At 40.1% G+C, this 25392-nt stretch overlaps 1 protein-coding gene across 2 annotated transcripts in view; it reads left to right on the forward strand.

The window, feature by feature from the left end:
* The window catches only part of Lmbr1 (limb development membrane protein 1), a 128717-nt gene that overhangs the window by 101757 nt on the left and 1568 nt on the right, over positions 1–25392 (forward strand). For both annotated transcript variants that reach the window (XM_032907191.1, XM_032907190.1), the window contains 4 exons: positions 2921–2994; positions 3207–3297; positions 4539–4605; positions 23923–24084. In XM_032907191.1, the coding sequence (XP_032763082.1) occupies positions 2921–2994; positions 3207–3297; positions 4539–4605; positions 23923–24084 (394 nt within the window). The remainder of the gene's footprint in view (positions 1–2920; positions 2995–3206; positions 3298–4538; positions 4606–23922; positions 24085–25392) is intronic.

Genomic DNA, 25392 nt, shown 5'->3' on the forward strand with positions numbered 1-25392 from the left:
TTCTAGATGTGTCAGAATGTTTTGTGTTAGCTCATGGAAACATCTTTCTGGTTGTAAACATTTTAGGCCCTGTGAACTTCTCTGAATAAAGTTTGCATGAACATGTTCATATCTTATGTATATGATATGTATGTATGTACTTTTGTTTCTAGGGTGTTTCTTTCAAGTATCTGGGTTATTTATAGACGTCTGTGTCAGACTTGACGTTGATTTTTACTGAATTTTTTACTTGTAATTCTTTAAAGAAAATGCTTTCTCTAAAATAGTGATGTATAAAGGGTAGATCAGCTAGACTCCATCAACTTACTACATGTTGGAAAAGTAGAGGGACTGTGTGTCAGAAGTATCACACGTCTTCTGAAATGCACTTCAACTGTGTGGCTATTGGAGGGGCATCTAGATGAACTTGTTTCATGAGTTAACTTTATCTGGTTTAAAGATTGATGATGCCACCAGTCATGGTGGCACATGCATACAGTCCCAGCACCTAAGGGACTGAGTGTCATGAGTTTGAGTTCAAGATCAGCCTGGGCTACATGCTGATACTGTCTCAAAAGTAATCCCAAGCAAAAGAAGTTGAGGATTTTAATAGAGTCTGGTGGTTACCCCGTTTTAACTACACCTTTTGTTAGGAAGGTGTTTATCACTGAACACTTGTACTTGACACACAGTCTTTTGTCTTTTGCAATGCCTTGCCTCAGCTTCCTACATGCACACACTCACTCAGCCTGGCCTGAGACTCCTTATGGAGCCAAGGATGACCTTGGACTTCTGACCCTATGCTTTTACCTCCTAAGGACTGGAAATACAGGTGTGGGCCATCAGACCTAGCTACTTTTGAATATGTAAAGTGGGTATTTGATTTACCTTTTGAAATTCACTTTATTTTTCTAAGTCAGCAGTTTTCCAATCCTCATAGTGGTGACATTAAAACCCTCCTGACTTACTCTGTCATGTTTCTCTTTAAGGCATATGTTGTCATTCTATGTCTTAATTCCTTTCTACTTGAGATGAAGATAACCTGCTTTGAATTTCTTCGGCCATTTTTGTCTTTCATAAGCAGCAGCATGTGTGAGAGCTCCTCTACCTTTATCACCTTGTTTCCCTCAGCTCTCACTGGAGGCCTTGTGCACAGGATGCTTCTCCTTGCAGTCCTGGCTTTGCCTTTTCCTTTTACTGTAATCCCAAAGGGGGAAGCTGCCTATGTGACCCATGCTTGCTCTCACTCCACTGTAGTGTCGCAGAAGAGCAGGGTGCGTTTTGTAGCATCCCCTACTGCACAGTACCGTGACCTGTACTTCCAGGCTCCATGCGCTTGTGCAAATGTCTGAGTGCTTTTAATCTTCCTGTCATTGCTTTTGAGACAGTGAATATTCCAGAACATTTTTTTTTGTCTTGCCAGTATACCTTTGTAGGGGAGGAAAGTAGGATCTTTTTGTTACCCAGCACAGGGTTCATAACAGAGGGCCTAGTAGCAAAAGACAGATTAATGAGAGAAAAGTGGATGAAATGATTTACTATAAAATTTATGAAAGCTGAGCTTCCATTTGTTGAGTAGAGTGGTGGGCATGTTGGACTATGATGGTATGGTGCACTCTTGAACACTCTGACCCACTGCATCTGGGTCCTGCCTATTATTGGGAGAAGGAGGCACAGCCCCTTAAAAGTTGGTCCCAAGACCTCACTTTATGTATGGAATTCCATGGGTTATTCTTACTCCTTTATCTCCACTATAATGTGTGTGATATTAGCTATTGTTTTCCATTGTATTTTGCTTTATCTCTGCTGTTGTAATTTAAGACAACCAGGGGAATGGTGTTGTGTATTTAGAGATTATCCTTTAATCTCTATCAGTAAGCTTTGAAAATATTGTTCCTACTTTAGTGGACTGATGTTTGCTGTCAGTTATCAGCATCTGGACATTATTTGTTCTGTTTTGCATAAGTAAATATAGGTCTTGAGATTAGGATAATATTTATAAAAATATGTGTTACTTTTTATTTTGTGTTAAAATTACTTTTAAAAAATAAGTGTTATCAGTCATACATTTGTAGCTGAATTACCAAGGAAAATTTGGGAAAAGGAAATTGGATATACATTGCTTTATAAATATATCTTAAATTTGGCAAGCTCTAGCGTATAATCTTTATATTTTGCTTCTGCATTGGTTATATATTACTGTATTTAAAAAACAAAAACAAAAAAGCCTCCCCAGAGAGCAGCACCTCACCTGGGCAACACAGTAGAACTGGCTAGGTGGTAGGGGCATATGTGAGCTGCCCCCCAGGGTATGATCTTGGGAGAGCTAGCCCTGCCGCTGGCCTGTGCAGCTTGTGAGAGCTGGCCTGGAGGGCATGGGAGCATAAGAGCAAGTGAACTAGCCCTGCCCCATTGCCAGTTGCAGAAAAGTGGGCCCTGCCTCTTTCTTGGGCAGTGCTGAAGAGCTGTAAGCTGACCAACTTAGCTATCGTCCAGGCCCAGATGCAGGGCTTTGATAGCCTACCCCAGCATCTACCCCATCTATGAACTGTTGGAATGCGTGAAGGGGCTGGTCCAAAACTGCATGCTGTGAAATTCACAAATAATCAGTAAAAAGTTTTTAAAAAAGAAAGGAAAATTAAATATAAAAAAAGGAAAAAATAACTCCCAGAACATTCAAGGTGTTTTTCTCAGATAGCAGATTGTTCTATTTTACAGCACTAATCATAATGATATCATTTTGGCAAATGACTTAAAAGTACATTTGAGGCAAACCAGGTTATTTTTGAACCTGTTAGAATTAATAACATGCTGTTGAGTGTATGAAGAAGTCAGTCAGGCTTTGGGGGGTTCATGCTATCCTAAGTAGGTGTTAAGTGTTCCTCATTCAATTGTCTTGTGTAATGGCATCACTGGATTCTGAGGAGTGTCTTCCCTGCAGGGCCCTGGCATAGGAAGCGCCTCTCTCTCCACTTTTGGCTTTGTGGGAGCTGCACTTGAAATCATTCTGATTTTGTATCCTTTCTTCAGCCGAATGTTATGTCTGTTAACAAGTTTTCTGTCTAGTTTCTGGGACAGTAGTAATTTACTAAGACACTTGTCTGCAAAGAAAAACAAGCCAGTCTTCCATAAGCCTTAGTGGCTATTTGTTTTGCTTTGCTTTTCCTATGGGTTTTAACTTTGGGAAGTATGCATTCTCTTGGAGAGTTTTTCCTTCATTCTCACAGCTATCTCATGGTATCTTCTGTTGTTGGTTTCTATAGCCTCAGAGTTTTTGGAAACTTTACACCCAAGAAGGATGACACAACCATGACAAAGGTAAGGTAAAGTCTTAGAAGCCACTGGCTTTTCTTTTGCTTCCAAGATAAGCAAGTGTTTTAGTTAGTAATCACCCTGAATAGCTCTTCTGGGCTGATGTGTATTTGTAAGTAGCAGATACACAAAGGAAGGTTTTCAGAATGCTGAGTGAGTGGGATAGGATGTGCTCTGTGTAATTTGGACTGCATCCATTCACTTGTAAATGCATAGAACTACAGCACTTGGTAACTAGCTGTGGAAGTCTCCTGAAAGGACCCCTTTTCTTCTTAAAGAAAACATATTGCTAATGAGTAACTTGGACTGTGCTAACTGTACTTTGGGAGCTTGTTTGAAATCTGAAGAGCTTAGTTGCTACAAGTAGTAGAGACAAAGTATTCAATTCTGAATAATTAAAGTGAGAAGGAAGAGATCTGTTCAGAGACAGTGTGATGTGAGGCTAATTTGATTTTATACAATGTGTCACTGACTCCAGGGCAATAAAGGCTGTTTCATTACATAATAAATGGATCTTTATAAAATAATCTCACAGGCTGCCTAAGGAGAATGGCTAAAAGCTGCTGCTGGCCTTTCCCATTTGTATTACATAGTCTATATTTACAGTCCGCAAGAGTGTGTGTGTGTACCTGCTCTATAATATATATTACTTGTATGGAATATCTATCCATCCACCCAGATGTATACTATTACAGGTTCCTTAAAGTCACTAAGTAGCAAGTATCTAATTGCGGCGATTATAAATACTAATTGTTTTCAGTGCCTCTCATTGGAGGAGACTGAGTAACTAGAAGATACATTGCACATGAATTACTTAGATTTAGATGTTTTTGTTTCTAGTGTTTTCAAATCCCAGAGTTGAAGCTTATAATGGTTGTATAGGTCAGAATAGATGTTACGTAAGATAAGATTTAGTCAGGAGTCCAAAGGTGTTCTTTTTTTTTTTTTTTTTAATTTCATAGGCAAAGCTTTCAAATTGCCAACCACATTAAAATAATATAAAATGTATACGATTTATGTATTCTATGAGTGTCTATTTGTTTGCACCTATACGCTGTTTCATAAATTCATAAATGTAACTTTAAATGGAAAGGCTCATTATGTTTAAATTCTACTCTGTGATTAGTGTCTTTAAGAAGTTGCCAGGTGCTCCGAGTCTTTGTCCTGCACTGTCCTTCCAAGAGTGCTGTGAGGGGCTCTTGCCTGCTGCTGTTTCCCTGCACATCATGCTTTCCTTCTCTCCACAGATCATTGGGAATTGTGTGTCAATTTTAGTCTTGAGCTCTGCTTTGCCTGTGATGTCAAGAACACTGGGTAAGTTGGATTGAGAAATGCTCATTAAAAGTCCATGGTTTTACAGATAGCTTTATTACATCTCTTTAACTTTTGCTTTATAAATTCTTTATAAAAATCACCTTTAAAACATAATATTATATTATCCTATACTTTATTTGTGTATAGGGCCATACCAGAGCCAGTGCTTTTTTTAAACAAAGACCATTTATTTTTTAAGCACTTAAACCATTCCTTTCCCAAACAATAAATAAGTCTTTTATTTCTTACCACATTTGCAAGTTGGGCTTTTGAATCTTCTAATGAGGAAACTGTGACTTTTAAAAATCACTTTAGCACCTAGAAAATATTAAAACAATTTCCACATATGAATATATTTCCAAATGTATAGTTTAATGTGTGCTTTTAAAAAAATAGAAATTTGTAAACATTTTTTAAGCTGCTCTGTGCTCATGGAAATAGAGCTGAGCATGATGTGTGTAGTCCCTGAGAGCAGACACCAAGTCAAAGGACAGTTGTCAGTCCTGCGGTCTCCACTTGCCTGCCAATCATAGCGTTTCCTTAAATGACTGAAATACAGGCAGGCTTTACTGTGAAAGAGAATTCTACTTTGTTGCTGAAATAGTTGAGTCATAAGTCATTTGTCCTTTATAATGCACTGTTCTAGACTGTTCTTAGCTAAATATTATTTCAGGCAGATGTTTCTTTTAGGCAGTTCTATATAATTCTCAAGACTTAGGTTTTAACCTTGTAAATTAACGATGAGAAAATGACCAGGCAGAGTAATCTGTGAACTCTGTCCCTATCTTCAGTGGCAGTGTAGACCAGGAGCTTGCTCTGCTCTGTGTGAACTCTGTCCCCATCTCCATTGGCAGTGTAGACCAGGAGCTTGCTCTGCCCTGATACTGCCTCCATTACCGACTCAAGGGTTTTGCCATCAGTGTCACAGCTGTGTCAGAAAGCGGGTGCTTTGCGGTAGTTTTGTATGCTTTAATAAACAGTAAAATTAAAGTATAAGTCTAAAACCTCTCTTCCACAGGCCATTTATTGAGTATGACTCTTTCGTGTTTGATTGGTAGAACGCATCTGCTTATGATGGGCTAATATTGAAACATGAAGCATACACATTAGTGCCACCACTAATGAAGCTAATGCTGCATCTGTCAGGATAGTCCAGCAGATACTGGTAGTGATCAGCTGCCTTTCCATTTCGACCCTTTGAAAGTCTTATTTATTGTGCTTTGTTATTTAAGAGTAATTCATAATCATTAATGTATTTTTATTTTATGGGAGAAAATCACCTGCTGTGTATAGGCTTACTACAAACAAAACAAATTAATGGTAAAATTTACTTTTTGAAGCCTGACAAATTAAATTCCTGAATAGTTTGCCATAGAGATAAATAAAAAGGAAAAAAAAAAGATGGAACAATTAAAATGCAGCTGAGAAGCTCTTGGCCCCAGCTGTCCAAACAGGATTAGTGGAGTGCGCTGCGGTACAGTGAGTCATGTGGCGCCATGTGAGACAGCAGTACGCACTGCAATGCGTGTTATGCCCAGTGGCACTGAATAGATGAAAAGAGTAAATACGTTAAACAGATTCATGGAGGCTTTCTGCAGTGTTCAAAAAGTTCTAGAGTAGAGATAAAGCCTGCGTTTTGTATTATGGGAAATGCAAACTAGAAAGTTACTTTGTGATCTGCTAATGCTTTGGATTGAGCCTTTGATTTTAAGAAGGTGAGGTACAGATGAGTGTGCCCCTGCTGAAGAGCAGGATTGTGATGCACCAGCTGAAAAGCTTGAGATCAGAACAGAGGCCGCATTAACCACATCCCTGGCTGTGAAAATTTCCCTCTCTCCTCAGCTCTCACAAGGAGATCTGACCTCAACTTGATCTCCTTCGCTCCTGTGAGATCAATCCGCAGCATCTGTCATTAGGAGAAATGGGCACACAGCAGAACAGAACATAGGACCTGACATCTGAGTGATGGTTAATGAAGAGGATAAATTCAATTATGAATTGAAAGTACACTGATTCCAGAGTACCATAGTGAATTTGATGATATAGTTGTATAAGAAAATGAAAACAAAAATGTCTTATAGCTGTTTTCTTTTAAGAATCATCAGCTGCTATTGTTGATGAAGTCTGCAGCTCAAGGTTTAAGTGCACGATGTGACTAACATGCCCATTGAAGCATTACTCTCACATAGCTTACTACATTTGAATGGGGGACATGGGTTCATTGAAAAATGTTCACTAAATAACTTAATAAGCTTATCACTTGCTACAAAGAAGTTGTGAGGGTTATTTTGAGCAGGCATTTTAAGTCAATGAAATGAATGTAGTTTATTGTATGTAGCAAATGTAAGTTTTTTTTTTTTTTTTGCATTCAGTCCTTTAAAACCTGTAAGAACATTGCTGTGCCTTCAATGAGCTGACACATTGTTCTGGTGTGTGGTCAGAGTTTGATTGTAAAGAATCCCTATTTTGGCATAGTGGATGTTCTTATTTTAAGTATAGATCACTGTTTAATACAGACTGAGTGTGACTAGAGGACATGGTTACAGCAGGATGAAATGAGAGTGGTTAAGCAGTTCCCTGCAGATGCTCAGCCGTGTGTTTTGAAGAACACCTCCATGACAGCTTGCTGTTCACTGCTTGGCTGGGAAGACAAGCGAGCTTATTTTCCATCACTCTTCTTCTCAAGCCCCAGATGAGTTTGCCTTCGAGTTCAGGCACCATCTGTGAAATATGTTTGCTTGTTATGTTTTTAAATGATTTTTATCTTTGTACCTTATAACTCACTAGTTATGCAAGGTCAAAATGCTGAGTTACAAAGGTATGATACTGAAACAAGAGTAGCCTTTCTTTCAGATCAGCTTGTATATAATTTAGGTATCTGAACCTATTCCTTATCTGAGTCCTCGGGAGAGGGACTTTGTTAGAGATTACTGTTTCTTGAGAAGGCTTGCATTTGGTCAGTGTCACTCTTCACTCTGAGCTTTGCCTGCTGTGTTCCTTGCTGTAACATGGAAGTAAACAGTACTTTGACAGATACTCAGCAGTGGTAGATGTGAAGCAGAGTGTGATTTATACTTTCACAGATACTCAGCAGTGGTAGATGTGAAGCAGAGTGTGATTTATACTTTCACAGGTACTCAGCAGTGGTAGATGTGAAGCAGAGTGTGATTTATACTTTCACAGATACTCAGCAGTGGTAGATGTGAAGCAGAGTGTGATTTATACTTTCACAGATACTCAGCAGTGGTAGATGTGAAGCAGAGTGTGATTTATACTTTCACAGATACTCAGCAGTGGTAGATGTGAAGCAGAGTGTGATTTATACTTTCACAGATACTCAGCAGTGGTAGGTGTGAAGCAGAGTGTGATTTATACTTTCACAGATACTCAGAAGTGGTAGATGTGAGGCAGAGTGTGATTTATACTTTCACAGATGCTCATCAGTGGTAGGTGTGAAGCAGAGTGTGATTTATACTTTCACCGATACTCAACAGTGGTAGATGTAAGGCAGAGTGTGATTTATACTTTCACAGATACTCAGCAGTGGTAGATGTGAAGCAGAGTGTGATTTATACTTTCACAGATACTCAGCAGTGGTAGGTGTGAGTCACAGTGTGATTTATACTTTCACAGATACTCAGCAGTGGTAGATGTGAGGCACAGTGTGATTTATACTTTCACAGATACTCAGCAGTGGTAGATGTTAAGCAGAGTGTGATTTATACTTTCACAGATGCTCAGCAGTGGTAGGTGTGACAGTGTGATTTATACTTTCACAGATGCTCAGCAGTGGTAGATGTGAGGCAGAGTGTGATTTATACTTTCACAGATACTCAGCAGTGGTAGATGTGAAGCAGAGTGTGATTTATACTTTCACAGATACTCAGCAGTGGTAGGTGTGAAGCAGAGTGTGATTTATACTTTCACAGGTACTCAGCAGTGGTAGATGTGAGTCACAGTGTGATTTATACTTTCACAGATGCTCATCAGTGGTAGGTGTGAAGCAGAGTGTGATTTATACTTTAACAGATACTCAGCAGTGGTAGGTGTGAAGCAGAGTGTGATTTATACTTTCACAGATACTCAGCAGTGGTAGATGTGAAGCAGAGTGTGATTTATACTTTCACAGATGCTCAGCAGTGGTAGATGTGAGTCACAGTGTGATTTATACTTTCACAGATGCTCATCAGTGGTAGGTGTGAAGCAGAGTGTGATTTATACTTTAACAGATACTCAGCAGTGGTAGGTGTGAAGCATAGTGTGATTTATACTTTCACAGGTACTCAGCAGTGGTAGATGTGAGTCACAGTGTGATTTATACTTTCACAGATGCTCATCAGTGGTAGGTGTGAAGCAGAGTGTGATTTATACTTTAACAGATACTCAGCAGTGGTAGGTGTGAAGCAGAGTGTGATTTATACTTTCACAGATACTCAGCAGTGGTAGGTGTGAAGCAGAGTGTGAATTATATTTTCACAGATACTCAGCAGTGGTAGATGTGAGGCAGAGTGTGATTTATACTTTCACAGATGCTCAGCAGTGGTAGATGTGAAGCAGAGTGTGATTTATACTTTCACAGATACTCAGCAGTGGTAGGTGTGAAGCAGAATGTGAATTATATTTTCACAGATACTCAGCAGTGGTAGATGTGAGGCAGAGTGTGATTTATACTTTCACAGATGCTCAGCAGTGGTAGATGTGAAGCAGAGTGTGATTTATACTTTCACAGATACTCAGCAGTGGTAGGTGTGAAGCAGAGTGTGATTTATACTTTCACAGATACTCAGCAGTGGTAGGTGTGAAGCAGAGTGTGATTTATACTTTCACAGATACTCAGCAGTGGTAGGTGTGAAGCAGAGGGTGAATTATATTTTCACAGATACTCAGCAGTGGTAGATGTGAGGCACAGTGTGATTTATACTTTCACAGATTCTCAGCAGTGGTAAATGTGAAGCAGAGTGTGATTTATACTTTCACAGATACTCATCAGTGGTAGGTGTGAAGCAGAGTGTGATTTATACTTTCACAGATACTCAGCAGTGGTAGGTGTGAAGCAGAGGGTGAATTATATTTTCACAGATACTCAGCAGTGGTAGATGAGGCACAGTGTGGATTTATACTTTCACAGATGCTCAGCAGTGGTAAATGTGAAGCAGAGTGTGATTTATACTTTCACAGATACTCATCAGTGGTAGGTGTGAAGCAGAGTGTGATTTATACTTTCACAGATACTCATCAGTGGTAGGTGTGAAGCAGAGTGTGATTTATACTTTCACAGATACTCAGCAGTGGAAGATGTGAAGCAGAGTGTGATTTATACTTTCACAGATGCTCAGCAGTGGTAGATGTGAAGCAGAGTGTGATTTATACTTTCACAGATGCTTATCAGTGGTAGGTGTGAAGCAGAGTGTGATTTATACTTTCACAGATGCTCAGCAGTGGTAAATGTGAAGCAGAGTGTGATTTATACTTTCACAGATACTCAGCAGTGGTAGGTGTGAAGCAGAATGTGAATTATATTTTCACAGATACTCAGCAGTGGTAGATGTGAGGCAGAGTGTGATTTATACTTTCACAGATGCTCAGCAGTGGTAGATGTGAAGCAGAGTGTGATTTATACTTTCACAGATACTCAGCAGTGGTAGGTGTGAAGCAGAATGTGAATTATATTTTCACAGATACTCAGCAGTGGTAGATGTGAGGCAGAGTGTGATTTATACTTTCACAGATGCTCAGCAGTGGTAGATGTGAAGCAGAGTGTGATTTATACTTTCACAGATACTCAGCAGTGGTAGGTGTGAAGCAGAGTGTGATTTATACTTTCACAGATACTCAGCAGTGGTAGATGTGAAGCAGAGTGTGATTTATACTTTCACAGATGCTCAGCAGTGGTAGATGTGAGTCACAGTGTGATTTATACTTTCACAGATGCTCAGCAGTGGTAGGTGTGAAGCAGAGTGTGATTTATACTTTAACAGATACTCAGCAGTGGTAGGTGTGAAGCAGAGTGTGATTTATACTTTCACAGGTACTCAGCAGTGGTAGATGTGAGTCACAGTGTGATTTATACGTTCACAGATACTCAGCAGTGGTAGGTGTGAAGCAGAGTGTGATTTATAGATTCTAATTATGATATCGATATAACAGTAGTTTCAAAATCCACAGTGAAAACTTCTCAGAAAACATGTATGTAATATATTCAGTTTTATTAAAGATAACAAAGCAGCTGTTTAATTAACTTATGTTTGAGTGTTACATCTGGAGATCTGGTTAGGATTTCTAAGAATGAGGAACTGCTGAAACTGCCCTGCGTTACATGACAGAGGCAGAAGAGCAGCTGCTGATGGTCCTCAGCCCATGCCTCCCTGGCCTGGGCATGCTTTCCACTGCTGTGCACAGAACTGGCTATGCTCGTCATGGCAGTCAAAATATAGCTGGCTGATGTAGTTCCTAAGCTTTTCCAGTTGGGATTATCAGGTGAGAAGGAGCCTTCAGGGTCTACTTTAAAATGTGAAGTGAAGGTGCTGTTGTCAGAGTTCTATAGTAGAGAGCCTTTTCTTACCCAAGTGAGTATCTCCAGTGGAACACATGACTGGCTTTGAGACAGAGGAACGGGCCATCTCAGTTGTAGGATATTTTAAAAATGAATTATATACATAAGTACATGAGTAGATTGCATTTATGAGGTGCATTAAGAATTAGACTGGCTGAAGTAGCTTCTGATCATGATTTAAAAAGAAATCTAAAATACCATTTTCATTAATTTTTGAGACTATTATGTATATACAATGTACTTTAATAATATTCACCCCACTCCTCTCTTTAACACCTCCCAGCCTCCTCTCAACTCTGTATCCTTTTAAAAAAACCCACCGATGCTGGTTTGTGTTGTCCATACACTCATTAGTGTTGGACCATCTACTGGAGCTGGGTCTACTTATGGTTCTCCCTCCCTAGAAGTCATCCGCTTCAAAAGCTTCCCAACCAAGGTGGGTGGGGCTCAAGAGCCCTTCCAAACTGGAATGCTGCCTGACTCCATATTGTGCAGGTCTTGTGCAGGTAACCACAGCTGCTATAAAGGTCATCTGTTAAGAAAACATGGCTTGATTCAAATGCTCCCCAACCTCTGTTTCTTGTAATCTTTCCGCCCCCTTTTCCTTGTTGAGATCTTAGCCTTGGTTGGGAGCTATGATACAGATGTTTCCATTGTGGCTTAGTAGACCATAGATATGATAGTTAGTTTTTGGATTTTGACGAACTGTGAGTTTCATGTTAACTACTGTCTACTGTGCCAAGAAACTTCCTTGATGAGGCCTGAGAGCTGCACTAATCTACACGTATTAGAGATAGTGAATTTAGGGGCAGATTGGCATTATATCCATTTAGGAAAATAGTAGTCACATTCACCCCTGGACCTGTTATTGCATTCATGGGGTTCACAGCTGGGTAAGAAAGACTGTTGATGACTTCCTCTATCCCAGCAGCCTGTAGCACCTTCTAGAATTGTGAGAGCCAGTAGGAAGGAAATTTCCTGTGGAATACCAGCTGAGTGTCTCCATGTGGTGTGGCCAGAGTTTGTGGTCTGGCCATGCTTTCAGTCCTTGTCCTTTCTTTACTTTCCAGCAGCCACATTGTTTCAGTTTCTCAGATTCTTTTTCCTGGAGGTGTGTGCATGTACTCTATAGGAAATTGTAATTGCACCTGGATATTTCTTTGTTTCAGAATCTTTTGTTGACTTTGCTTTTCCTTCTGAATATTATTTTTTTCTTGTATTTCTTGGCACTTGAGTTTGAACCCAAGGCCTCAGGCATGCCAAGCGTGTGCTCTACCTCGGAGCCACCCCCAGGCTCTTGAATATTATTTTTTTAATTGGATGTTTTATTTATTTACATTTCAAATGTTATCCCCTTTCCTGGTTTCCCCTCTAGAAACCCTGTATATATCCTCCCTCCCCCTGCTTCTATGAGAGTACTCCCTGACCTACCTACCCACTCCCGCCTCACCACCCTAGCATCCCCCTATACTGGAGCATCAAGCCTCTACAGAACCAATGGCTTCTCCTCCCACTGATGTCCAACAAGGCCATCCTCTGCTATATATGTGGCTGGAGTCATGGGTCTGTTCATGTGTACTCTTTTGTTGGTGATTTTGTCCTTGGGAGCTCTGGGGGTTCTGATTGGTTGGTATTGTTCTTCCTATGGGTGCAAACCCTTTCAGCTCCTTCAGTCCTTTCCCTGACTCTTCCATTGGGGACCCCATTCTCAGTCCAATGGTTGACTGTGAGCATCCACCTCTGTATTTGTCCGGCTCTGGCAGAACCTCTCAGGAGACAGCTACATCAGGCTCCTGTAAGCAAGCACTTCTTGGCATCCACAGTAGTGTCTGGGTTTGGTGTCTGTATATGGGATGGATCCCCAAGTAGGGCAGTCTCTGGATGGCCTTTCCCTCAGTCTCTGCTCCACACTTTGTTTCTGTGTTTCCTCCCTTGAGAATTTTGTTCCTTCTAAGAAGGACTGAAGCATCCATGTTTTGGTCTTCCTTCTTGAGCTTCATGTGGTCTGTGAATTGTATCTTGGATATTCCAAATTTTTGGGCTAATATCCACTTATCAGTGTGTTCTTTTGTAACTGGATTACCTCACTCAGGATGATATTTTCCAGTTCCATCCATTTGCCTATGAATTTCATAAAGTCATTGTTTTTGATAGCTGAGTAGTGTTCCATTGTGTAGATGTACCACATTTTCTGTCCCCATTCCTTCATTGAAGGACATCTGGGTCCTTTCCAGCTTCTGGCTATTATAAATAAGGCTGCTGTGAACATAGTGGAACATGTGTCCTTGTTATAGGTTGCAGCATCTTTTGGGTATATGCCCAGGATTGGTATAGCTGGGTCCTCAGGTAGTACTATGTCCAATTTTCTGAGGAACCACTAGACTGATTTCCAAAGCAGTTGTACCAGCTTGCAATCCCACCAAGAATAGAGGAGTGTTCCTATTTCTCCAAATCCTGTTCAGCAACTGTTGTCACCTGAGTTTTTGATCTTAGCCATTCTGACTGGTGTGAGGTGGAAACTCAGGGTTGTTTTGTTTTGCATTTCCCTGATGACTGAGGATGTTGAACATTTCTTTAGGTTCTTCTCAGCCATTGGATATTCCTCAGTTGAGAATTCTTTGTTTAGCTCTGTACCCCATTTTTAAAATAGGGTTTTGTGTGTCAACTTGACACAAGCTGGAGTTATCACAGAGAAAGGAGCCTCAGTTGAGGAAATGCCTCCATGAGACCCAGCTGTAAGGCATTTTCTCAACTAGTGGTCAATGGGGGGAGGACCCAGCTCATTGTGGGTGGTGCCGTCCCTGGGCTTGGGTTCTATAAGAGAGCAAGCTGAGCAAGCCAGGGGAAGCAGCCAGTAAGCAGCATCCCTCCATGGCCTCTGCATCAGCTCCTGCTTCCTGACCTGCTTGAGTTCCAGTCCTGACTTCCTTTGGTGATGAACAGCAATGTGAATGTGTAATCTGAATAAACCCTTTCCTCCCCAACTTGCTTCTTGGTCATGATGTTTGTGCAGGAATAGAAACCCTGACTAAGACAGGTTATTTGGCTCTCTGGAGTCTAACTTCTTGAGTTCTTTGTATATATTGGACATTATCCCTCTATTGGATTTGGGTTGGTAAAGATCTTTCCCAATCTGTTGGTTGCAGTTTTGTCCTATTGACAGTATCCTTTGCCTTACAGAAACTTTGCAATTTTGTGAGGTCCCATATAAGCCATTGGTGTCATACTCAGGAAATTTCCCCTGTGCCCATGTGTTTGAGGCTCTTCCTCCCATTCTCTTCTATTAGTTTGAGTATATCTGGTTTGATGTGGAGGTCCTTGATCAACTTGGACGTGAGCTTTGTACAAGGAGATAAGAATGGATCAATTTGCATTCTTCTACATGCTGACCTCCAGGTGAACCAGGACCATCTGTTGAAAATGCTATCCTGTTTCCACTGGATGGTTTTAGCTCCTTTGTCAAAGATCAAGGGACCTAGGTGTGTGGGTTCATTTCTGGATCTTCAGTTCTATTCCACTGATCTATCTGCTTGTCTCTGTACCAATACCATGCAGTTTTAAATCACTATTGCTCTGTAATACTGCTTGAGGTCAGGGTTGGTGATTCCCCCGTTCTTTTATGGTTGAGAATAGTTTTTGTTATCCTGGGCTTTCTGTTATTGCAAATGAATTCGCAAATTGGGCTTTCCAATGGGAGTTAAGAAGGAAAGGTTTAGAACTCATTTCCTCAGTCAGCACTCAGCCATCTGAAAATGAATTTCAAACCAAATCAGAATTTGGTCTCTGTTTAGGCCCCTGCTGACTTTTGGGTTGCCCCATACTGTGGTTTTTGGCATTTGTGATCTCACCTCCGCATCCCTTCTTTATAATTAACAACCTTTCCCTCTGTTTTCCCCCTTTCTTTGTTGATCCCTTGACTATCTGTACCTCTCACTCTCCTATCCAGTGCTAACCAAAGACTAGCCTAACTCTGCATGCCCTGGGCTCTCATGAGATGCTGCACAGGCCATTGCCAAAGCAGAGCTTATTGCTGTTTCGTTAGTCTTCAGGGTACTTCCACCCAAGAATCCTGCCAAATCAGAAACTTGAAAGTTAGGGGGGTCTTTGCTGTCTTACGTCCAACCCCTCCCCATCCACCTTGTTTTTATCCTGAACAACTGAGAGGAATCTGTGTATGACAAGTGGGTTCAGGGCCTTCTTCTTTTTTATTTAGAGGAGAGTAGGGTTAAGAAGATTCGAGGTCAAACCAAAAGAGAAAATGTCTCTGAGAGACTGCTGGACCTCCTCTGAAGATTTCTATCAGGAAAGGGGTCAGACTCTATCTCCATCCTTGGATTTAGTGAATATTTAAGTTCACTTACTGAAGTTCACCTGACTACTTAACTAAATTGCCTTCCATTAGAACAAAGTGAGTTTGTAGCAAATACACAGTCATGAAAAATGATAATTTCAGACACATTTCTCCACTCCTAAGCTTTCGTTCCATGTTCCTGAAGCTTTCTGCCCTTGACCTTTCTTTCCTGTCCAGAGACTGCTAGTTCTTTCTGGTGACGTAAAATCCTGCATTGCAGGTTCTTGGACTTTTAACTTCGCATTACAAACTTCGCTCATTTGCATTGATGTTCATTTATTATTAATCATTTTACTCATTTACATTTCAACTGATATCCCCCTTCCCAGTTTCCCCTCTGCAAACCCCTCATGAATTGATGTTCTTTTTCTAAGATTTATTTATTTATTTTATGTATATGAGTACACAGTAGCTGTCTTCAGGCACACCAGAAGAGGGCATCAGATCTCATTTCAGATGGTTGTGAGCCACCATGTGGTTGCTGGGATTTGAACTCAGGACCTCTGGAAGAGCAGTCAGTGTACTTAACCACATCTCTCCAGCCCAAATTGATGCTCTGAAGAAACTTTGCATTCCTTAAAGAGCAAGAGCCCACTTCCTATATCTTGTCTTGCAGAGCTTTAGTGTGTAAGCTCCTGTGATGTCAGAGAGACTCCTCATTGATGGCTGTTCTCAATGTGGATGAAGTAATTTCCATGTGCGTTGCCTGAATTTGCCATGTCATCTCTTTTATTCTCTCAGCTTGTTTAACCAAGTATTATTTCAAAAGGTCTTTACAACAATAGCCAAAAAGTAGAAGTAGCCTGTTGTTAGATGATAAGCCAAGCGAAAAGTGGTATGCATGTCAAATGGAATGTAACTTACCCCTGGAAGCCAGTCCAAAGAGACAGACTCTGGGGTTCTGTTTCCAAGAGGAATTGCAGTAGTCTAGTCTATAAAGACAGAGATAGGTGATGTATACCAGAGATGGGGTGGGTAGGGGTGGGTAGGTGGGTGGAGAATAGTTTGGGAATACTTTCAAGTTTGCAAGATAAAGGAGTTTGGTGGTAATGGTTATAAGTAATATGACTATTATTAATAGTACCAAGCCATGCTTTAAAATAAAATTTTACATTGGTACATTTTATGTTACATGTCTTTTACCACAATTAAAAACAAAGGAAAGGGTTGGGGATTTAGCTCAGTGGTAGAGCGCTTGCCTAGGAAGCGCAAGGCCCTGGGTTCGGTCCCCAGCTCCAAAAAAAAGAACCAAAAAAAAAAAAAAAAAAAAAAAAACAAAGGAAAGGAAGTCTGTTATATGATACAAGATTGATGTGGAAACATGTCCTATGACACAGCCTATACAGAAATGGCCCACCCAGTGCTCTCTGATTCCAATGATAGGGGTAGGGATGAAGAGAGAGTCTCAAGAGAAACTGTCTAGTGGATGTGGACTTTCCCACTGGGGACCTGCACTTGAGTTCAAACTAGGGAGAAGGTATTTAATGCTGTCGGGTAGTACTTGTCTTCGACTATGTTCGGTATGCCCCTTTCTTTCCCAGCTTTGCTGAAGTTCTGACGCAGATGGATGGTGGATTTTGCTAAATGTTTTTGTTTATATTGAAACAACCACACACTTTTTAAGTCTCAAAGTATGTTAAATTGCATTTATTCTCAAATGACAATTAGCCTGCTGTTTCTTGAATGAGCTGTCATAATATATTATCTTTGGGGGGTTGAATATGATGAAAATTGGCTGAAGACTTTCTTTAGTGTTTTTGATGACATTGTTCTGCGGTTCTCCCTTTTTGTTTGATGCTTATGATTTTGATTTATGTGTCATGCTTTCCTCACTACAAGTGTTCAGAAACAGGCTCTTTCCCTGGGTGGTTTTCATAGACTTATTTTCTCATCCTTCAGTGCACCATTGCTTATTGATGATACCATCTGGTTTGGAATTTATTTTTTGGAAAAGAGTTTAGCAACAGTTCAGTTTCTTTTATGGGAAGCCCTACTCAGCTTGAAGAAGCTTTGTTAATGTCAGCAGCAATGTCAGATCCATGGGCAGCTCCCTCAACGATCAGTGGAAGTAGAGACTTAGCACTTACCCAGATCCTCGCCTGAGCAGTGTGCTTACACATGTATTGATTTATTGATCCTCTTAAAGGAGCAGCATTGATTGCATTTTTTTCCTGTTTCTTTTTCTTTCTAGTTTACTGATGTAGACCTTTGGAGTAACATTTTCTAACTTGCACTTGGAGCTGATCTTTCTGATCTTTGAGGCCATTTTCCTTTTCTGATCTGAGTACTTAGCTGCACCCCCATACTCCATCTGCTACCTCCCTGTGCTGTACCCCACTACATAGCTTTATCATCCTTGTTTATGAACCCACAATCCTTTCCTGTAGAGCATTTTAATTTTTACTTTGTCAAAAATACTTTTTCTTTTTTGATTCCTGGGATATTTTGAAGTATGGTATTTTGTTCTGAAACATTTGGGGATATTTGAGAGATTTGCTTGTTAGTAATTTTTCTTTAGTTTCTCTGTTGATCTCAATGTGAAGGGATACACTTCGTGTGTGTGGCATTTTAATTTGTTGATCAGGCTTTCTAGCCTGTGTGCAAGGCACAGAAGAAAGGACAGGACATTTGCTTCATCTGTGTGCTGTGCTTTTTAGTGTTAGCTCCACTGTTGGTAGGTGTCCTCATTCTTTCGAGATACTTAGGTCCACTTGTTTAGACTGCCGTTGAGAGGACTATGAGGCACTGGGTAAAACTGTGAGCCTCTTTCTCCTGTACTTCTGTCAGCTAGCATTGCATGCTTTTAAGTTCAGGCACCAGTAGCATAAGCATGGGATCCCAGGTGAACCAGCTCTTGTAATTATGGTAGTGGGGATCATTGTTTAATTGGTAACTCTTCTCAAGTCCTCTTTGACACATGTTAAAATAGTTATTTTACCTTCCTTACAATACTCTTCAATCCTTACGCTGTAAACCTGTGTCTTTGTGTTAAATGACTGTATAAGCCTGTCTGGATTTGGATAGTTAGAGTATTCATATCACATTTGATTCTGGGTGTGATCCTATCTGTGCCTGTTTCTATCCATACCATCTCTCCCTGGTTTCCCTGTCTTCTTCATCTACAGTCGTAGAGATAAACTAACATTGTTTTGGCCTGTAGACAGAACTCTGAGAAGTTACTTGCCCAGTTACTGCCAGGCTTATTGAGTGTTAAACTTCTGTGAAATGGGGAGTGGCAGTGACACTCATAGTCTATCAGTTGTAAGCTGTCTGGATTCCTTGGATATTTAAGTAGAAGGGGTACTACTGCTGGATCATATGGAGATTAAGTTTTGAATTTTTTAAGAAACCACCATACTGATTTCCATAGTGGCTATAACAGCTTATATTCTAACTAGGACTGAATAGGTTTCTTTCCCACCCCCACCTCCCATTTTCACAAGCATTTGTTGCTTTTTGTTTTTGTTTCTTTGATAAAAGCAGTTCTGACTGGGGAACGATAGAATCTGAGTGGCATTTTGATAAAAGCAGTTCTGACTGGGATAAGATAGTGGCATTTTGATGGGTAAATGTTAGATTTTTTTAAATCTGTATTTATTAGTCATTTAAAAATTGTTTTGAAAACTGTTCAGTTGTTCATTTATTGAATTATTTGCTCACTTGATGCTTAATTTCTGAGTTAAATTATTCTGTGTATTAATATGTTAGATGAATAGATGCCACAGATTGTCTCCTTTTCTGTTGGCTCTCACTCTGTCTCTGTCATCATACAGGTTGCTAGTCTGACACAGGCCCGTTTGTTTCTTCTTGCTGTTGTCTTTCTGAGCTGTGGGTTGCTGTCCAGATTTTTTTTTTTTTTTTTTTTTTTTACTTTTAGTTTGGTAGTTTCAAAGTATCAGGTTACACTGCAGTTTTTAATCTATTCTGAGTTGATTTTTGTGCAGAAGAGGCAGGATCTAGTTTTGGTTCTTAGTGTAGACACACAGACTTTCTGGCACCACTTGTTAATGAGGCTGTCTTTCTCTAGTACTTTTGGTTCCTTTGTCAAGAGTCAGAGGGCTATGGCTTCTTTCTGTGTCTTTTTCTACCTCAATGCTTTTTTCTGTACCAGTGCCATGCTGTTTTTGTTACCACAGCTCTGTGGTCTAGTTGGAGACCTAGTGTAACATTTCTTGGAATGCAAGTCTGCTGCTAATAAATTCCATGATATATGGACGTCTAAGATAGCTTTATTTTGCCTTATTTTGGAAGATATTCTTATACATGAGAGTTTAGATTATTTTCTCTCAAACATTTAAAATAGTTTTGCATTCTCTCCCCCTTTGCATTGCAATCTTTGACAAAAAACTTTCTATGGTCATCATTTCTGTTTTCTTTTCTTGTGGAATGCTCAGTAGTCTTATTAATGTATGGTTAGGCAGGATCCTACTCAGAGTTTTCACTTTTGGTTCATTATTTATATGTGTCACCAAATTTGGTCTATTCCTAGTTGATAATCCTTTTGCCGATATTTTTTCGTGGAATTTAACCTTTTAATCTTGTAGGGATTGTGTGTGTGTATGTGTGTGTGTTATGTGTGTGTGTGTGTGTGTCCATCCTTGTGTGTACATTTATGTGTTGAGTATGTGTGGTATGCATGCACTTGTGTGTGGTGTGTATATATGTGAGTGTATGTGAGTATAGTGTCACACAAGGCCAATTTCATGTGTCTACCTTGATTTTCCCAGACAGGGTTTCTTATAGGCTGTGAACTCACCTGAGTAGAATGTCTGGCTGGGTGGCCTGGAGCCCAGGGATTGATGTTGTGCTTTCAAAGAGTTTGGGAATTGAACTTAGGTCATCCTACTTACATAGCAAGAACGTCACTGACCAAGCATCTTCACAGCTCTTCCCCAGGGACTCTGCAGAGTGAGTGCACCGTCAGCCATTGGAGTCAGTTTAGTTCATTAACACTGGTACTTGACTTGTTCTGTTTTGTGTTCCAAGAAGGGACTCAGTGTTCAGCGTGAGAATAGCCCGTGGAGTAGAGAATTGCTTGGAGTGAGGCCCAACAAAGAACTGAGCAGGAGACCCAGAAATGACTGTTTCCAGTGGCTACAGCCTTTCCTATCATGCAGAAGCTGGAGAAAAAGACTGAACTTACTAAATATATACACAGTTTTAAAAGCCTGAAGTTGACATATAATGTCACACACAATGTAAATAGGAAAAGCATTCTTGATAGGATTAAGAGCTGGTTAGATACTACAGGAACTGGAAAACTTAAAGATAGCAAAAGATGGTGTTGAAGCTAATCATTGAGTTTAGATATTAATTTTTAATAATTTTATTAGTAAATTTGATTAGAACATGTGTTGTTTTGGCACCTTTACATTAAAATCATGGATATTTTCGGTCACATGTTTGTGTACTAGGCTAAGTTGTATAATTTACTGATAACATCACTCTCAGGTCTTTTGTGTCCCACCCTTTACAAAGGCTCCAAATGGCCTCATGCAGCTCTGCCAACATGAACATGCTTGCTCAGAGTAGAAGTTGACTCAGGTGGGCTAAAGAACTTGAGTTCTATTGACTTATACTGTGGGTGGGGCAGCTTGCTCCTTCTTAGAGTTGACTGTATTTTGTGTACCCGTTCTTTTAAAAAAGTGAATAGAGAAAAGGTTGTTTTTGAAGGAATTACTCATGAAGCATTCTCAGTTGAGCCTTTGTGGGAGAGGCAGTGCATTGCTTGTCATGAAGTGTTCTACCAAGGCCACATGACCCTGCACCTCACTGCTGTCTAATGAAGCTACTTTGTGAGTCTATGTGTTTTAACAGTGATGCGATAGGTGAATACTTTCCGGATATTTGACCAAAGGTATTTAATAGTTTAACCTTGTTGTATTTTAAAACTCATTGTCTTAATACCATGTTATCTTATTTGTATAATAAGCTTTACATCAGTACTGTTACTTTTTCTTAAGTGTCAATAATTTCAAATTGAAAAAGACATTTTTCTTTAATTGTTTCTGGGACAAAAGCCACCTAGCCAGAGTTTCAAAGAAATGATTGGTTTTTTTGTTTTGTTTTCGCTTTTTTGTTTTTTTTTTTGTTTCTCTCTCTTTCTCTCTTTTTTTTTTTTTTTTTTTTTTTTTTTGCTTCTAAGTAAAGAGTTGTATGCTACACAGAATAATCTTTTGGTTGGTCAAGATCAGTCAGGTTTTTCCTAAAGTACAAGTGAAAAAATAGCGTCTTAGTCAGGGTTTCTATTCCTGCATTAACATCATGATCAAGAAGCAAGTTGGGGAGGAAAGGGTTTATTCAGCTTACACTTCCATGTTGCTGTTTCTTACCAAAGGAAGTCAGGACTGGAACTCAAGCAGGGCAGGAAGCAGGAGCTGATGCAGAGGCCATGGAGAGATGTTACTTACTGGCTTGCTTCCCCTGGCTTGCTCAGCTTACTTTCTTGTAGAACCCAAGACCACCAGCCCAGGGACGGCACCACCCACAATGGGCTGGGTCCACCCCCCTTGATCACTAGTTGAGAAAATGCCTTACAGCTGGGTCTCATGGAGGCATTTCCTCAAGGGAGGCTCCTTTCTCTGTGATAACTCCAGCTTGTGTCAAGTTGATACATAAAACCAGCCAGTACACAGCCCAACCCTATGAACTAGCATTTTTGTTCCTCTTGGATTTCTGTATATCTTTGCCTGGAACAAAGTTTTTGCATAAGCCCTTTGCCTAGACATCTTGTTATGTCTGGACCCTGACAAGTGCCCAGTGGAGTCCATTTCTAGGGTCTGTGACCACCCATCTCACTGTTCTACGACTTATATGCTCAGTGCTACTGATTTGATCCCCCCGCCCCAGCTCTCCTTTTTTGTGGACAGCACAAAGCTAGCTACCGTAGGCATACAACAGGTGTCCCAAGTGGTGTATGTACGCCCACAGATTCATTAACGAGGAGAGAATATGGACCTTGTATTTGTATCATTGTTAAGGTGATTTTGTCCATATGGAATGCCAGTGGTACATATAGTAATGGATAATCAAGTAACACATTAAACACATGATCCATGTGTTGAATCCATATCAGCCTGCTCTTTGTGCCCTTACCCATAGCAGTAGACATCATCCAGGGTACACTCAGCTTCTCGTTTGGGAGCTTTATAGATGCAGAAGCTTGAGTGTACCTTTCTTGATGGATAACTATAGTTTCTGCTGGACTCATATGGAGATCTTTAGATTTTGAGATCATTTCAGTTACCAGTATGGGGTCTCAGTGAAGCCTTTAGGTTTGTGTTGGTAGGACCATAACTGTTTATATAGCTACTAACATCATTTACATGTTCTGGTTTGAAAAGTAAAGTATCCGATTAGGCATCCATTCCATTTAACAAAGTTCTTTCTTTTAGGCTATTTTTAAAAACACTTTGCTAATGTCTTTCAAACTTAAATGCATTGGTCCAGGTGGGAGTGACTATGGAGCTAAATTTGAAATTCCCTGTTCTTACTGAACTGTTTGCGTAGAAAGATTTCTGCTGTCCGTAAGCTTCTCTGGGAGGCCCCCAGTAGTATTTGATAGGATTGTGTTGGCTCACGACTGAAAACCAAATTCAAAAGTCAGTTGATGATGTGATATCAAAGTTATTTTTGAAATCACCCATAAAATCCTTAAATGGTCAATAGTGTATACAGTACATACTTGTATTTTTACAGTCCTACAGCAAGTATCTATTGCATCTTGTAACTCTTTGTTATTTAGCTCCATGTAGCCCGTCAGTGTCTTCCTCAGGACTCTACCACATCCTCCTCCTCACTCCACTCAACCACATGACTTGTAAGATTTATTTAACAGAAAATCCTACCACTCATGCCCAGAGACACATACTCATGGAATAAACTGAAATATTCTTCCAGTGAAAAGAATGAGTTTAAGTAACTTAAATCCATATATGATGCAGTCATCACACATTCCCAGCTTCCCACTCTTATTTTATAAGTCTGTAGTATATTGGAAGGAAGTGGTCTTGTTTATTCAGTTATGTGGTGAGCATTAAGAATGTGTAAAGTGTTGACAGTAAAGTGGAGTTGCAGGAGTGGAACAGACATCACATGTATGTAACTAGTGGGGAAGAACGGGCTCTAGTGAATAGTACCCAAGCTTGCTCTTCAGTATAGGCATGAACCCTAAACAGGTGATGGGTACTCATGCCAGTCTCCTATGTATCACATGCAAGTGACTGGCACAAACATAAGGTCAGGGATGGTTGGGTTGCCCTGCTGGGAAGCAGTCATATGCTTCATGGCAGAGTCTTCCCACAGAACTCCACACACCTCTGAGGCAGTCTGGCCTAATCCTAACTGCATTTGTTATGGGTATGGACACACCTCACTTCATTAAGAACTCTTATTTATTTTTATTTTTTAACAGGGATCACTAGATTTGATCTACTTGGAGACTTTGGAAGATTTAATTGGCTGGGAAATTTCTATATTGTATTATCCTACAATTTACTCTTTGCTATTGTGACAACGTTGTGTTTGATCAGGAAATTCACATCAGCTGTACGAGAAGAACTTTTCAAGGCCCTAGGTAATCTTGAGATTTATGGACATTTTTCTATGATTTTTTTTTTTATTCTTTGATATTTGTGTCTATTTAGTTTCTAAGCGTGCATGGCTGTCAGTCTCATTTTGACTCATGTGTTGGTGTGACTAGATCAGAATTATATCATTGTACTACAGGGCCTCATCTGTAAGGTGTGAGTAGGAACTGTGGTTGTTCTTATGGGGCCTTAGCACACCATAAGAACTTGGGAATGGCAGTCAGCCCTTTGTTCCTGTCATGATAGTGATGAGAGCAACTTGGTGTTGAAGGCTTGGTCTTTGTAAGGATGCCTTTTACTATTATTTACTTGAAGTTTTAGGAGGACTTGGATTTTCTAAGTGAACAAACAACCTATAATTCTCTTCAGTAAGCCAATAACCCTGGAAAACAACGTTAGCATTCTTGGTATAGACAGGGTAGGCGTTTGCTGTCATGTCTTGGTCATTTGTGTTGTGGTGGTGTCAGAGCCTGCTCCAAGTGATATGCCTTTGCTGCTACTGCTCCTGAGCAATGCTGAGGGTTTGTGCTTGAAGGTGAGCAGCACTCCAGAAGCTTCCCAGGCTTACAGCATGTACTCCATAGCAGTAAAGAGAGATCTCCCTAGCATTAGCTCATTTTCCTGACCCCACTTGAATGCTTGTGTTCCATATAGGTTGTGGTTTTAGCTATTTCAAGAGGCAACATATTGGTAGATCCATCAAGGCCCCAATTTCAGAAAACTTAAACTGTAGTAATAGCAATAAAGCTTCTCCAAGCAGCAACCTTATGACCTTGGTGTGTGAAAGGATGACCTTTGAAGTAAAAATACCAGGTTACTGCTCCATGTGTATTTTATTTGTAACATGCACTTTGAAATATTGCCCAGGGATGAAAAGCTACATCTCATTTCAACTAAACCAGCAGATAATTTATGAATTTTAGTGTCTGGGTTTCACAGTATCAGCCACTTTAAAAATAGGCAGATGCCTTTGAGGGTTTGCCTCAATCACGTGTTTAGTTGAAACATCATTTTAGCTAGGATCTCAGATCAGTTCCAGCTTGGCTACCACTAAGATGGCTGCAGTATTGTATCAGTGTTGGCACTTTGCTGTGTAGCTTCTGTTAAGGTCCAAGTCAACTTGCCAGAGGCCCTGTGCATCATGTCATTAGTCTGACCATAGTACAGTACAGTTTTCAAGAGTCACGTGAGACTCAGGAGGCGTGTTTGTTTCTTTTTTTAGATATTTTCTATTATCTTTTTGTGTATTACTTAGGGGCAATTCCTTGTATAGAAAAGACCCTTTTTAAATATAT

The sequence above is a fragment of the Rattus rattus genome, chromosome 6 (assembly GCF_011064425.1).
Source record: "Rattus rattus isolate New Zealand chromosome 6, Rrattus_CSIRO_v1, whole genome shotgun sequence".
NCBI lineage: Eukaryota > Metazoa > Chordata > Mammalia > Rodentia > Muridae > Rattus > Rattus rattus.